This window comes from Erpetoichthys calabaricus, chromosome 17 (genome assembly GCF_900747795.2).
Source record: "Erpetoichthys calabaricus chromosome 17, fErpCal1.3, whole genome shotgun sequence".
Taxonomy (NCBI): domain Eukaryota; kingdom Metazoa; phylum Chordata; class Cladistia; order Polypteriformes; family Polypteridae; genus Erpetoichthys; species Erpetoichthys calabaricus.
This window is the reverse complement of record NC_041410.2, coordinates 23,012,962-23,030,045: the sequence shown is the minus strand read 5'-3', so window position 1 is coordinate 23,030,045 and position 17,084 is coordinate 23,012,962. Positions and strand designations below refer to the sequence as shown.

General features: G+C 39.9%; 1 protein-coding gene across 1 annotated transcript in view; it reads right to left on the bottom strand.

Annotated features, from left to right (window-relative positions):
- kcnn4 (potassium intermediate/small conductance calcium-activated channel, subfamily N, member 4) overlaps positions 1-16,637 on the bottom strand; it is a 167,773-nt gene extending 151,136 nt beyond the window's left edge. Inside the window, exon 1 of the mRNA XM_028822429.2 lies at positions 16,153-16,637. Coding sequence (XP_028678262.1) covers positions 16,153-16,440 — 288 coding nt within the window. The 5' untranslated portion in view covers positions 16,441-16,637. The remainder of the gene's footprint in view (positions 1-16,152) is intronic.
- Between the last annotated feature and the right edge of the window lie 447 nt (positions 16,638-17,084).

Sequence of the window (17,084 nt, the reverse complement as noted above, 5' to 3'; positions counted from 1 at the left end):
CAGGTAGCTGATATAAAAGTTCATCAGTGCAAATACGCTGCATTAGCCCATCTTACATGGGAAATAAAGCACAGTCCGTAGATCATATTCATCACTTTTGTGGTTAGATATGTTTGTCACATCAACACACATTATAATAACGGCTCTGGGATTTGAATTGTTATGTTTGTGATTCGCCATCTAGCTAGTTTGGTTGCATTTTGCTACTAGATCAAGGGTGTCATCATTTCTCAGTTTCTCCAAACTGCTGCATACTCATGAATCAGTGTTGCTATAAATATATGTATGTTGTGCTATCAAGTTTCCTTTTATAAATCCTGACATTTGCGTGGGAAATTGCATACGTGCTTTTCATGTTTCTTTATGTGCATATAAATGAGGCCCCAGAACTGAATCCGTTCTGTTCAAACATAAAAGTGTGTGCAAGAATGACATATAAATACTCTAATACGCCTATTTTTGAATCTTTTCCTTTTCACATTTGCAGGGTCATGGGGAGCCAGAACCAGTCCTGATAAAATTAAAGCAGCAAAATGAAGCAACCTTAGAAGAGAAAGCTGTCCATTTGTAGATCATAAAGTCACAAAAGGCAAATTCAGAATTGCAATAAAAGGTAATGAATGTGGAAGAAAAACTGAAGCATCAAAACTAGTGTGCTACTCTGACATGTAGATGAAGTATTCTGTACCTTGCAATTACTGTATATCATTTAGAAGATTAATTTTAGCATTTTCCAAATAAACTGCTCACAAAAGTGTGCCACTTGAGACTGCAACAAACTCATGCACTGTGTGAATCTGAGCAAAGCTTTTTGTTTGTTCAGAACGTAACACACAGGCGCACCCAAACTTGCCTTCACTACCTGTGACATGCAATCACTCACTTCCCATGAGACTTTGTAAGACGGGGCAAATAACTTTCGACTATTTCATACCCCAAGTCATTTTGTTTCTTTAAGGGTACAGGGATGCTGACATAATGAAAAATGCAACATAATTAAAGACAAAATTGTGATACTACATTTATTTCAGTGCAACGCAAATGGTAAAGGAACTTGGCATCCATATACTGTATATCACATTTATAAAATAAATCTAACTACTCAAAAATGCTATACATTCATACCCAAAGTGAAAAACTGATTGAATCGACAGAACACAACAGCAGTGTAACCTGATCAGTGACCCGCGCTAGAAGCAGCGACAAGGAATATGTTTATTGTAAGAAGTGACTTGTAAAATGGTGAACACTTTTTTATAGTATCATTTTTCCTACATTTAGAAAATGTCACATGAAAAAACTTCCATCCATCCATTTTCCAACCCGCTGAATCCAAACACAGGGTCACGGGGGTCTGCTGGAGCCAATCCCAGCCAACACAGGGCACAAGGCAGGAACCAATCCTGGGCAGGGTGCCAACCCACCGCAGATGTAAAAACTTTCATTTTCCAAATGTATATTTTTTGCAATGCAAATTTCCATTTACATAGCAAATGTCACACTTCTATAGAGTATTTCCAATATAAATGGCGATTCCCAGCCTAACAGTATGTCACAAATCACACTCACATGTCCAATATTCAGCTTAAATGCCAAACACCCACATTATATTACAAATGTCTTGCCTTTGTCAAATGTCTACCTCAAATGGCAAATGTCTCAATTATATAGTATGTTAAATAGCAAACTTAAATGGAAAATATTAGCGGTGTGAGGCATATATAAGTGACAAGAACACGTCCAGTGTGGAGCCTAAAAGTTTAAGACTTTTTTATAAGGTAAAATTTTTATGTTATTTCTAAAAGGTAAAAATAAGATGTAAATCACCAATGTCAAATGTAAATGACACAAAAAAACCCTTAAAGTTAAGCTGAAAAAAGAGTCGGGTTGTGTTGTGTTATGGGGTTGTAGGGTTCGAGCAGATTTTATTTTACTGTAATTCACGTCAGAATGACTTATGTTCCCCTTTAAAGTGTCTGTTTTGTATTACAACAAAAATTTGATCAGAAAAAAAGTTGAGCTGACAATGATATCTTTATTATTCAATCACATCATCTCTTACTTCAGCAACAGTGTTCTGCTTTCAGAAAGCATTCCACTGGAAGGTGTGCACAAACACAGCACAGTTCATAGCCTTGCTATCTACACGGCGTGTATTCGGACGGGGGGCTTTGTTCACGTTGTCTAGCACAGTCGAAGTTCTGCCTTCTTGTTTTCCTGCTCCTCACTCCTGCCAAACCTCACCCTTCTTCTTCAGTTGTGGATTTCTGTACTGATCTGCCCATAGTGCTGTACACATACAGTATCACCCAAAATGGCAAGCTTTCATCAAAGTTGCAGATGATTGCAAATATTTAGGTTTTTGATGAGTAACAATCTGACTTAAAGCCACAGAACAACTGTAGGTCTTCATGTTTGCTGCAGTAAATTGGAAATATATTTAAAATCTTTTTAAAATGTAAGTGAATCGTTTTTCATACAAGCAAAACATTTGACCTTTAAACTTAATATTTGAAATATCAATGAGACATTTTCCATGAAAATGATTATTTAACATATGAGCTGGACAATGAACAATTTTAATTAGAACAAACCATTCCACCCAACTAAAGTTTGCAAATCATATCCAACTAATTTTTCCAAAATAACATCAAGTCAAGATTTAAAGTTCCCTAAAGCACCCCTCTCTACCACTGCTACTCAATAACTTATTCCATGTGTCTATAGTTCCCTGTGTGAAATAATACTTTCTAATGTTTGTGTGAAATCTGCCCTGTTTTTGTTGAAGAACTTAATGTAAAGTAACAACTGGCATTCACTGAACTAATTCCTTTCAAACATTTATTAACATCAGTCATGTCACCACTATCCCTCTGTTTGCTTGAACAGAAACTGGTCAGCTGCTTCATTCTTTCCTCATAGCTCATACCTCTCATTCCCAGAATCAGCCCAGCTGCTCATCTCTGGACTTTCTCTAGTGCTGCTATGTCTTTTTTGTAGGTCCTTCTAGTGAATTATAAAACTGAAGCAGACTTTCCATTGACTTATGCTCTACACATTGTGCTATAAAATTAACATCCTATCAGCTTTCTTAATCACCGTTGGTTAATGGGACATGTTAATATGCTGAATTGTAACATTTGCCATAAATATAAGTAAATATTTAACTTTTAACCTCCTTAGCGTTAGACCCGAGTGTCACTCAGGCGGTAAAAACAGTGCTAAAAGCATTAGTCCCGAGTGCCACTTGGGCACCTGTATAGACGTGTCTCGTGTAAGTGTTACACCCAAGAATTACTCAGGCTGTTAAAGTGCCAACAACGTTAGTGCAGAGTGTTACTCGGGAAATGGTATAGGTGTGTCTTGGACAAACAGGCATCCCGGCTGAAAAAGAGAAAAGTGCTTTACCTGAATGAGTCTCTCCAAGTGGATGGATGGACATCCCAGCTAAAAGAGATGAAGGTTTCTTATCCGGACAGGAAGTTCCAGGCAGATGGACAGGCATCCCAATACTGGAATACATTTGTTGTACCTTCCCTGTCCAGGATGGAAGGTAGGAACATCGAAGAACATCTTCTAAAGGATGTTTGTTCCCCCAGGATGCTATATGGCAGCACCCATGGATATCAGTGCCCTTTGAGACACCATCAGGGAATACAGGGAATTGTAGTCTGGTAGTGCAGGGAGATGCACTCCCTTTTATTTGGGACTTCCGTATCATCCGGATCAGCTTCCAATGGGCCAGAGCCCTAGCACTGGAAGTATTCCCGGGTCCTTAATAAAAAGGACTGCACTGCCTTGTCCAGGTGAGTCAGAACTGGGAAGAAGGAAGGTAACACTCGACTGGAAGAGAGAAGTGCAGTGCAGTGAGGAGACAGAGAGAGGAGAAGAGACAGCTGTTTTGTGCTTGTGTTTACAAGGTATTTGTGAAACCAAACACCCTTTATTTGAACCCGGGACTGTTTTAGTGTGTTCATGTTTTGCCTAATGAGAAAGATTGGGCTATTTGAGAGTTTCATATGTTTTATTGATTAATCATTCAGACTTAGACTGCATTATTATAGCCAAAGCACAACTTTCTAGAGCAGCAATATGTTATCTACAGTATGTGCTTTAGAAGTCATACATCAATAATTATATTTTGCACATACACTTCTGACAAAGTGTCATGGTGTTTATTGCCACTTCATGGTCTAATACTGGACTTGGTCACAGACTGTGTAATGTGTGAACATTCTCTTTGTGACTACATGTATTTAATCTGATAACTTATCATGAATTAATATTAAGACCATAATGTTTAATATGTTGTTATTGTTGAGTTTATTTATACTGAAAAATAAATAGTGCTTTAGGAATGGTGAAGACTCCACTAAGTTTAATGTCATGTGTCACAAATCATCATATAGTCATGTGAAGATATTTGGGTAACATTTAGTTCCCATTTGGTCATCATCTGTGTGGACTTTGTACCTTCTCTCAGTGTTCACTTACAGCCCCCAGCAACATTACCTGTAAAGTGGCTGAGCCCATCCATGCTCTGAGATGTGCTGGTGTCCCCCAATGCACTAACTGTGACTCTGTGGTGGAAGAAGTGGATATGGCAAAATGGGAGATTTACAGATGGGGGATCTCAGATTTGAGAAGGAAAAGTGAGATGATGTAATTATAAAACTGTAAGAGGTGCAAAAGTAGGCATACTAAACGCTCCATTAAGCAAGCAATGATCTGATTGAAAATGGCACTATCCAGGGGGGTGCAGTGTTTAGTGCTGCTGTCTCACAGCCCCAGAGTCCTGGGCCCAATGCCCAGTTTGGTCACTGCCTTCATGGAGTTTACATATTCAATGGGTACATTTTCATTCAAAATACGTGTGTATGTGTGTGTGTATGTGTACAGTACGAGGTTAATTTGTGAATCTTGCACGAGTCTGCTTTTCAATGTACTGCCTGACAGTCCATGGTGAGGTCGTGCCCCTGTTGATTTATATTTAACAAAGTAGTTCATAAAGTAGATAAAATCACCTCAATAATGTATGTATGTGTGCTCACTTATAAAGTGGTGGAGAACGAGATGTTTCACAACTAGCATCCTTGAGCAAGTCACTTACCCTGTCTGCACTCTAACAGAAATATGGAAACCATGACACTGCAAATTTTAAGTTACTTATGAAAAATCTATGACATAAATCAATTAATGCAAGTGTACAAAAATAGTCATTTGTAGTGATGGGTGATTAACTTGAGCGTTCCCCTGAAAGAGCATGTGTGGGACATTAAAAGATGCCAGCTGAAGTCCACCAGGTGTAGAACATTCTGAGATGCCAGCTGCAGTCCAATGAATGTGGGGCATTCAAGCATGTGTGGAGCATTATGGGATACCAGCTCCAGTCCAGCATGTCGGACATTATGAGATGCCAGCTGCAGTCCGTTCTACTCTTTCTGTGGACTGTCGCTGGAGGGGAGGAGCAGTTGAACCATTTGTTACCGGAGTGATTTTATCCCATGATGCCTATCTCCTAGGTTAGATAATCGTGCAGGTTCCCTCCTGGAATGAGCTGTTGCTCCTTTGCTCTGGTTCTGCATCATTTTGTATTCTTGTGCCACCAGTTCAGCACACTGGTTTTAATGCAAATTGGACCCAAATTTCCAGAGGCTTACATTTGCATATTTAACTCTATTCAAATTAACATTAAAGTAAAGTCAAAGCAACAATTCCCCTAAATGCCCTTATAATGCAAATATTTGAGTTTCGGCAATTTACTTGATTGGCATTAAGAAGCCGTGCTGGTTTAAAACTGTCTAAGAAGCTTTATTTATGTATTGCATATTCGTGATAATTTTACTTATTAATTTTGCTTGTGAAATCATTTATATTTAAATCTAGAGAAATTGTGATTTTTTTTGTTATTGTTGGGAATTCTGTGCCCTTTTATACTTTATTCCACTCAGCCCATGTAAGGATACTATGGCACCAGCAATTCTTACAAGCAGCCTATAGATTGGATGTTAATTCTTTGTTACTTTGAAGGGTTCAGCGTTATGTCTGCCTACATTTTTACAGCAGTCAGTCCATGAATTGGTGCCGAGGTTGCAGGTTTGCATTGCACACCAGCCTCTTCAATAAGGGCTATTGCTCGGTATATCTGGGCTCCATTGTTGTTCTTATTCCCTGTTTTCTAATTTTGTTTATCAAATTATAAATTGAGAATTAACTGCTACTAAAATAGTCAAAAAAAGGTTAGAAACGCAGGTCCAACAATCAAAACATAAAGTATTTTATGTTCATTTTCTTTTGCCATTATGGAAATCACCCTTAACTTCACACATATTTGAATTTCTCTCTTCTGCTCTTAGTCAGAGTTTGCTGTACAGCAATGTAGAAGGATGCTGGTGCAGATGGACTCTTGATGTTACTCTTGAGTGGGCTGATTAGTATTTTTATTTTGATACTAAACTGCTTGAGAACTGTATTGGAAATGTGATATGTAAATAACAATAAATTTTATAGCAAATGAAACTCAAAAAAAGCCCAAATTGTGATTTCAGTCTGAAGTCACAAACTGGGAGAGAAGCAGTTTAATGTGGCAAAGAGTTCCATAAAACATATAAATAATTTAATAAAGGGACTGGCTACAATAAAAACCTCCATCCTCTGCAGCCCTCCGTACACTCAACTGAGTAGCCGGATGTTACAATTATTATAACATTGTGAAATGTCACTTTGATCGAGGGTTATTTGCTTTGTTTAAAGTCGGAATTGGAGAACATTGAAGGTGCATTTATGAAACTGATTACTTACGATCGAGTCACCGCAATTTCATAAAAGAGAGAACAGAGCAAGACTGGAATTGATCCTGTCCATTCTTTATACTGGATGTGCAACTCATCATCATAGTTAGGCAATTTTCACTCAAAAACAATCTTTTAAAAAGTGGCCGTCTCCATCTCAAGGCATTATACAAGTACAGAGATATCGTATGATTGTTCATACCGGAGCAAAGATAAGTCACAGTGGCTAGGAGGCAGCAACTGACTTGACAGCTTTGTGCTTTACAGAGCCACATTGTAGCCATTGACAATGGCCATCAGCTGTCAGGACCATGGGGCTATGGCTGTCTAACCACTCCACGGTCTCAAAATGACTGAATGACTGCCTCATGAGATATATACCATTAGGGTCAGCAACTTGCCACATCACCGCTCTATTGGAGATGCACCATTAGGGCCAATGAATGACTGTATGAACTGGGAAACATACCATTAGGGTCAGAGAATTGTCATGTGACTGTTGTGTGCAAGATACAGTACACTGTTGGGGTCAGTGAAGGGCTATAAGAACACTGAAGTGTAGGGTCAACGAATGGCTGTTTGACCCCCCCCTCCCCACTTCTCCCATTGGAGATATATTATTTGTATCAGTGAATTGTCACATGACCATTCTGTGCAAGATACACTGTTAGGGTCAGTGAATTGTGTCAAGAACACCCTGTTGGAGATACACTGCTATGGCCAGTGAATGGCTGTATGACAGCCCCCCGAAAGTCTCTGAGAGATGTACTGTCAGGGTCAGTGAACTGCCACATGACTGCTGTGTGAGAGATACGCTGTTAGGGGGTCAATGAATGCCTGAATGACCCACCCATGAGTCAGTAAATGATTACATGACCACTCTGTGGGAGAAACACTGTTAGGGTCACTGATTGGCTGTGCGATCGCCGCATGGAAGACAGACAGTTAGCGTTATCCAGCTGCGGCAGACTTCTACTCATTTTGTGAATATCAGTTCCTCTTTTGTTTATGCTACTAGACTCATCCCTTTAGCGTTTTTCACATGTAAATGAGTTTAGAAAGCAAAAGTGATTGTTTAAAATTGTACTTGAAAGACTACAACAGATAGCAATGATACAACAGATACGGTATCTTTAGTCCAATATTATCATCAACTCAAAGCTCCGTGTCTTCAGCCGATGTCTACCTCATTTTTGTTAGTGGACACTATGAAGGAAGCCCAGCTGCCGAGTACTTTAGGAACTAAATACTAAACAATAGAGAGCCTGGTTTCAGTTTCATATCAAACATGTCTGCAGACATTCTGCCATTAGGAAATGAAAGGCGGTGGGGTGACTCAAGTTCATCTAAATCTACATCAGAGCACTGAGAGAACTTGATGCACTGGATGTGACCCTTCACCATGTCAAGATGGCGGTTTCCACCAGGTCTGCGGGTGTGACCCACACTGGAGGCCATTTGAAGACTTCTTGGGTTATTAATCACAGGATTGTCACATCAAATGCCAGTGAACTGATAAAGACATGGACATATTCTGAAGGCCACACACCCACTTCTTTAAGTCTGTCACATGAAGATATTGAAAGTGTACAATGTCATCACGAAGGGCCCACCAGTGTGCTTTCTGCAGACATGATAAAAGTAAAGCACAATAGTACCTCACTAGCCTAAATATACTAAACAGGTGGGTCAAGTTGTCTGACAACCTTTCCCAGACCTCTTGAAATATCCAACAAACAGAAAGCCCAGGAGGTGGCATCTCAAACACATTATTTCTTGAGATTTTCATTTCTTTTTTTTAACTATCCATCCATCCATCCATTTTCCAACCCGCTGAATCCGAACAGGGTCACGGGGGTCTGCTGGAGCCAATCCCAAGTGATAGAGAATTCCCCTATGTTTATAGAATGTTCAGCATACTGGTAGTGTATAAGCATCTTCGATCTGCACACTGCGTGGATTGACTACACTGCCGGACTGAGCGCTACAAAGCTGTAAGTTCACTCCTCACTACCAATTCAAAGCATCGCCCCAAGGAAGTTACCAGCATCTTTGCCGTATGGAAAGAGTGGACCAGGCTGTATGTTCAACCAGTAATAGGCAATGCACAAAGTAAAGCCTGCCAGATATACAGGGGGGTACAGAGGCTAACACTCTTACATTGTGGTGCCCAGACAGGGGCTCACTTATCAGTCAGGGCACCTTCTGTTCGGAGCTTGTATAACATTTGTGCTCATGTGGGCTTTGTCTGGTGATTCTGCTTTTCTTCTAAGATCTAAAGTAATGAACTGCCAATACAGAATCTGCCCACCATGAACATGTACGGCTTTGAGACACTTTCATTACTTCTGGCATTAAGGCAAATGGACTTGCGCCAGTGTCTGCTCCCATTTATTGCTTAATGTGTGTTAAAAATATAGCTGTTAACAGTAACAATAAACTTGAATATGGTACTTTGTGGATTTTTTTTTTCCACTAGGTATATAAGTTTAGACTTTTATTTTCCGCTAACCCCATAAGATTCATTTTTTTTCCCCACCTGCTTTTCTATGTGACTTTATTGACTTTAACGTTTAATTGATTACAGGCTTTATTGTTCTTTAATCCTTTTCCACCTTACCCCTGGCATTGCTTATCATCAACTTATCACTTTCGCAGGACTAAAGTCACCTTTCTTTAATCTCAGACATAAAAATAGTGCTGGCTGACAAGCTGTCCAGTATTTTAAACCTTCAAAAACCCTTGCTGTCCTTTCACCTTGAAATTTGTTTCTTTTCAGCCTTCTCTTGCTCTCTTTTCCTTGAAGTTGTGTCTTGTTTTAAGTTGAAAAGGCTCTTATGAAGTACGTTTTTTCTGTAAACCAATATAATGACTATTTTAATGGTACTTTAATCACATTCTGTGCAGCTACATTCTTAAAAATAAAAAAGTGTCAAAGTTTTTCTTCAGAGCGATGCCATAGGGCAGGGGTGTCCAACTCTGGTCCTGGAGGGCCACAGTGGCTGCTGCTTTTCATTCTAACCCTTTTCTTAATCAGTGACCAGTTTTCACTGCTAATTAACTCCTTTTTCCTTTCATTTTAATAGCCTTGTTTTTAAGGATACAGTCCTCTGAATTGATTCGTTTCTTCATTAAAAGGCAGCCAAACAGAAAAGAGATGTGAAACGAGCCAACAGATGACCAGCTAAACTGGAACTTCAAACTCCAGCCAATTTCACTCCAACCAGTTTCTTAATGAGAAGCCAATTCTTGCTGTTAATTAAAGCCGTTACTGAATATCATGACTTGTTGCTGCTCTCATTCTACCACAGCAGACTGTTGATTTTCTGTTTTTTCTAAGACCACCGTCAAGATGTTTTGGTGACCTGAGCAGACCAACATGACCAAGACCTTCTTATTTATTGGTTAGCTGGTCATGTGGTGGCTTGTTTGGTGTCTCATTATTGTTTGGCTGCTCATTAAGGAAAAAGAAACAACTAAGCAAAATGGCTCACTAATTAAGAAGAGGGTTAGAATGAAAATCTGCAGCCACTGCGGCCCTCCAGGACTGGTGTTGGACATCCCCACCATAGGGGAACCATTTCTGGTTCTCAAAAGAACCATCCACATGAAGGTCATCAGTCGCTCAGTCATTTTCCAACCTGCTATATCCTAACATGGGGGTCTGCTGGAGCCAACACAGGGCATTAGGCAGGGCGCCAGCCCACCGCAGGGCACACATACACACACACCAAGCACACCCTAGGGACAATTGAGGATTGCTAATGCACCTAACCTGCATGTCTTTGGACTGTGGGAGGAAACCCACGCAGACACAGGGAGAACATGCAAACTCCACGCAGGGAGGACCCGGGAAGCGAACCCAGGACTCCTTACTGCAAGGCAGCAGTGCTACCAGTGCGCCACTGTGCCGCCTCCACATAAAGGTACCAGAAAGAACCTTTTATTTTGATTTGTAACAGGCTCCACAAATAATCGTGAATCAGTGATGATGGATTTTTAAAATACCAATGAGTTCCAGTTTTAAAAGGACAATAACACAGGCTAAGTTAAGGATGTCTAGATCTGTTTGTATACTGCTAGGCTTCCTACTCTACATTAAAAAAAATTCTGTTTTGTCCACATATTAGCAACCTTCCTTTTCAAAGACTAAAGAAACAAGTACATACGCAAAGAACCCTACACAGAATGAAATGGTTCACTTGTAAAACCACACAAGATAGTAAAATGCCCTTTAAGAACAAGTATTTTAAGAGTGTAGGCCCGGTCTATTCATATGGCAGCCCGGAATGCCACATGTGGCCCAGAAGCAACCTCCGAGTGGCTCTGCCCGTGGTCCCACCAGAAACGCAGAGAAAAGAAAACAAGAAAAACACACTTTGTGAGCCTTCAGAAATTTCTGCATAAATTCCTACAGACCATGAATGCAGCACTCTGCATAGCCTGGCACCATTCAACCCACAATGCAGCACACTGTTGTGTGTCTAGAAGTGGTGGTAGTAGTCTACGATACTGTGACGATCTGCTGAATAAGACACACGGGAGCCGCTTCTCTGGGGGAATCTTCAAAATGTGTACTGTCTTTTTATTTGGTGTTGCTGCGCTATAAACACTCATAAACTCGCTTATTGTCTGCACTGTAAAAAATGTCAGTAAATTTAACGGTAAAAAATTCTGTGAATGGTGAAAGTAAAATACCTTTTCTGAAAAAAAAAGAAAATAACCTTATGTTCTACTGACCTGTATATCTTAAACAATACAGTTCATTATTTTTTACAGCCAAGTTTTGTAAAATCGATACTTTTCTACCTTCAAAATATGCTACATACCATTTACTTTTACATTACGGTTACACTGAGAAAATCACTGTTCATTTTACAGTGTAAAAAATAGCAAAGGTAAACAACTTTAAAAAGGTAAAGCTCTGTTTCAGTAACACCAAAGTTCTGATATTTGCACACTGTAACGCTCCCTTTACCATATTGTGCCTGGTAAACCACATAACTTTACACAGTAGGGAAAAAAACTTAAACAAAGTTAGCAGACTTATTGTTCTCTGAATGCTGAAAGTTTTTGAGGTTATGGAAACTGACTGATGGTGGGTTGTATTCAATAAGCTGGCACACCTGTAGGACACCATACACCACAAAAGCAAACTTTATTTCTCCACCACACAATGAGCCATAACTTTCTTAAACATTGAATTTTTTCCAATGTGTACAACTAAATGATACAACGTGTTTGCTATTGGTTGCTGTTACTTTACTAATACAGACCGCGTACTGATATTTGATCCTGACAACATTTTCTAATGGTTTAACGATAGGCGTATTTATTATAGTGCATGTATTGCAGGTTATGGTTAAACATTCACTTCTATTGTAATATGTTGTAAAGAAAAAAACAGATATTTACTATGAAGTTACACCGTAGACCTAAAAATATTGTCACCTTATTTTTTATGGTAAAATTCTGGTAACCGGCTGCCAATTTTTTTACTGTAAATTTAACATTTTATTTTTTACAGTGTGGGTCTCGGGAACACCTCCAAAATAAAATAAAGAAAAACGTAGCCTTTCACTTTTCTGCCTCTTCCTGCTCTTTTTCCATTCACTCCCCGCTCACCCTGATCCTGTCACTGAGTCCTCACAATTTGCTTTCCCCTAAGACTCTACACTCCAAGCAAAGATGTGTAACAAAGCCATGCCTAATCACACAAATGGTGATTTAAAGTGAACCTATGCTCCCTCAGTGTGTAGTATTCATTGTGTTAGTTACCGTTATCACTTGTTATGGATTTGCACACTGATAGCATTGATAGTTCTATTTCATTCTGTTAAATGCACTTTATGATGTGCTTGGGTCAAATGTGACCAAATTTAAAAGGGAAACAATGAATAAACATTAATCCAGGATGAAAGAACCCTTTATTAGATAAATGATAGACTCTTTTAATTATCATGAATGGATGAGAACAGATTTGTGAAGGACTAATGGGTCCCAATTTTAAAAGGACTCTTGCTTCTTACAATCAGACTAAGTCTGGGTGCTCTTAATCTGTTAGTGTCCTGCTAGGTAGTCTACAATACATTCAAAATTTCTTTTTTTTTTCTTTTTTTTACATATTTGAAAGTTTTCAAAGCACAATGAACCAACTTCATATGCAAATAGCTCTTCCCAGAATTGAGTGTTTTTTTTTCCTCAAGCAAATGAAACACACAACCCAGTAAAGAACCATAAAGTGCCATTTATGAACCGTCATTTTTAAAAGTGTGGATGATTCGTTCATCCAAAGGTGTTACATTCAGTGGCTTATGCGGCATTCAAAACACAATTACCAGACAGAATAAGAAAAGTATACTTGTACAACAATCAAAACTGCTAAATCGGAGCTTCGTACTTGTGCGCCATTGATGTGCCAGTCTAAACGTATGCGCGTGCGGTCTGCTGGCGCCCCCACACTCAACGGAGTGTAATTGCACGCGCAGAATGGCCTGTGTCCCGTCCGGGTTAGTTTATCTTTTATGCTCGACTATTCCTATATGTGATAAAAGCCTGTTCAAAAAAAGGATAATAAACGAAATAGACACGATAGCAATTCTCTTCTTCGTGGCGGGTGATCGCGACCTTCTTGCGAAACAGTCTAAGGATCGGGGATTGACAGCGTCACACATCTGGCGGAGAGTTAACTGATAGTGGCGCTTTGCATTATTAAATTAGGCTTGCTCAGTAGCATCATTTAATTCAATACTGCGAACATCTACAGTACTAAAATAATCTGAGCAGAGCGAGTCTCATGAAAAGGCGTTCTTTTTTCCAAAAAGAAAATCAGCAGGTGATGCATTACGACTGTTTATGAATTCGTAAGTGCTCCGAAAGAAGCGCTGTAAAATAATCATCATCGCCTGAAAAATTCAATTTACCGTCAACGAGCTTTGACTAAAATGTTACAACACTCTATAGACACAATTATTAACACTGAAAGAAAGAAAGAAAGAAAGAAAGAAAGAAAGAAAGAAAGAAAGAAAGAAAGAAAGAAAGAAAGGTATCCACCTCCTTAGCCGCTCTTTCCTGTTACACTGCGTGGAGGCAAAATCTGCTAAGCCACAAGACAACCCACACTGGGTCTTATTAGCTAAGATCGTGAGTTAGTGAGTAGTAAAGATTCAAGGTGGTGAATCGAGCGCGATCGTCAACGTCTGGGGGTCGACCTCAATTTTCGGAGCCACCCACTATCTTTACAAACAACATAGCAACTCGCAACCAACTTGCGGCAGCCCGCGAGCCACAGCGGCTGACAGGTAGTGCGTTTGGATTGCCCCGATGTCCACAATGATTAGCTCCAAGACACGTACACCAGATGACACAAATTAATGTTTGATATTCAATAGTAAATTATACAACACTTACGTTCTCATTGCCAAATAATAATCTTAGTGGATTAAAATCTAATCCTTCTACATACATACGTGGAGCGGAGTGGTGGCTCTGAGGCTAGAGATCTGCACTGGCAATCGGAAGGTTGCCGGTTCGAATCCCGTAAATGCCAATAGGGACTCTGCTCTGTTGGGCCCTTAAGCAAGGCCCTTAACCTGCAATTGCTGAGCGCTTTGAGTAGTGAGAAAAGCGCTATAATAATGCAAAAAATTATTAAAAAAAAAAAAAAAAATTATTATAAATAGGCATAGACGAGTACATTCCGTTCATTACTGCGGATCGCTCATCAATTAGGATGATGCAAAAATCTAGTGTATCTAACACGCGACTCACTAGACATAAAGGTTTTATTTTATCAATGAAACACTCAGCCAGTACGCTCTAAAACACAAATTATTATTTATGTAGAACAAAACCTGCTGAAAACATTGTGCAGAAAATCCATAGCTAAGCAGTCTGTGCAGCTTTAATAACTGCTAAATTGAGCAATTCGTTATTAGTTATTGGGGTCACAGACTCACATCCCAGCACCCTGAAAGCGCTCATAATTTTGACAATTGCAATGCTATTCCTGAAACTCTTAAAAACAAAGGTGCCAAAGTGCCTCTTCAGAGCGATGCCACACAGTAATCATTTCTGGTTCCCAAAAGAACTATCCCTGTGAAGATTCCACAATGAACCTTTATGTATATTCGTAACAGGTTACATAAATAATTTTGAACGGAGGGTAACAGATTTGTAAACAGCAATGTGTTCCTCATTTCAAATAACTCAGGTTGAGTTCTAGTTTTCTGCTATTTTAGGATCTCTTTTTTTGGCTTATATTTCGCTTTGGCGAAAAGGGTCAGCACACTTTAACTCGCGACTTGAAAAGATCACAAAGACATCACGGGGCCCATGTCGACTCACTTAGTATTACTCAAAATTAAACTCTTTAGATATAGCTGCAGCAGAGACTTTAGAGATCAAACGTAATAAACATGAAAATAAAAGGAAAAAGCCCTGCAAATACGCGATTGGACATTAACTCTGACATGTGAATGAACTCCCCATCATATTGAGTTTCTCTGTTGCCACTCGATGCTAACTAATAACTGCTATGGTACTTCATCGTCCTAAGCTGATGGGGTGCAAGAACAGTTACGGAATTGTTTGAAAAGAACTGTTTCAAACTTGAGTACGTGAGTGGTTTTCATTTCCTCCAAATGAAACTGACTAAGCAGACGGTTAGACAGAAAATACTTAGGCATGATGGATGCACTGAAAAATGCACTCCGTGACAGACTTATTAACACATTAGTCTGGGTGGAAAGCATGAAGGGATGCCAGGAGTTGCCTGTGCATCTAATTGTACGTGCATTTTTGATTAACGGTTACTAAATTTGTGCTCGCTGAAGCAGATCTGAAAAGGGAAAAAATTACACGTGAAAGCGCAGCCTCCTCTTAGTGGAAAATGCAACGTAATAAGTTTTTTATTTTTTATTCCGAATACAAGGACACCCAACTAATGTCTACTATCATTATTACTGAAATCAATTTACATAACTGTCAGCCCCAGTAGACCATCACAACTAAATTTAAACAACATTCTGAATAAGGACCACCTGGAACTGATCACCAAACCCAACTTCAATTGCTGCCTCGAAATTTGCTTTTAATTTAAAACTTACTACTCACATCAAGGATAATCTGAAATAAATACGTGTTATAAATGAAAAAAAACGACAAATGCGGTCCATCTGAAGAGCACGCGTGTCGGGGGGTGGGGATGCCGTGTTAAATCCAGCATCCACATCTCACGGCTGCCGAAAGTTGAAGTGGAAGTGGATGTGGAAGCAGCGGGGCGCGGGTCAGCTTTGCACACAGGCGGTACTTTGATGAGAACTCTTTTCAGGTTTGTCCCGGGGAGGACCAGGCGAGTTACCTTGCCATTTGACAGCCAGCATGACTCGGTATGCAGGATCATTAGAAAAATGCCAAGCAGTGCTGTCCCGAGCGCCCAGGCGCACAGACGTCTCTTGTCCAACAGCAGCTTTTTTCGAACTCGGAGTTTGGTCAGGTGTTGTTGAGTGGACGTCTTCATAGGGGTTCCAGTCCGAAACGAAATCTCAGGTGAGTCTGTGATGCACTTGGTAGTTTGGGGTTGTAGCAGTGTTAAGTCCATGACGATAGCGGTGTCGGCGGCACGAATCCCTTCTCTATGAGCTCTCATCACGGCACCCGTTCTGTAAAGTCACAATATAAATGTGAAGGGGCGACCTCTGGAGTCCGCTCTGCCTTCTGAAGGGAGTGCACATCTACGTGCGCGTGCGTGAGCGTGAATGCGCGGGCACAGAGACTCTAGAGTTCAAGATGAAGCGCGTTCGTCTATTTCTGGCAGGATACTGACAGGGTATGGGAGCTGCGCTTCACACGATCGTTAAGTGCATACTTTAACAGGTAGTCGATCAGACGCATGCGCACTCTACTGTGCGAAGCACTACTCAATATCGAAAGTGAACAAATGTACCCGAGTTGTACATTTTAAGATAATCCTACTGCCCTGAGTAAAAAACTTATAAAGCTAAAGACAGTCCTGCACGCGCCCACATATTTATTTTTAGTGAATGTGTGAATGAATAGAAAATCACGTCATCATTAAGCCATCCCAATTACTGACACATCTGAAAACTCATGCAATTAAGAATAATCGGTGTCCACTCCTAACTACACACACACCCGCATGGCAGTTTCTCTCTCCATAGTAATCAGAATCTGAATATCTTTATTGTATAACACAGCAATGCTATCAACACCCATTTAGCCTTAAAGTAGGAATGGCAAGTCATTATATTTCTGGATACATTATTAATGTAG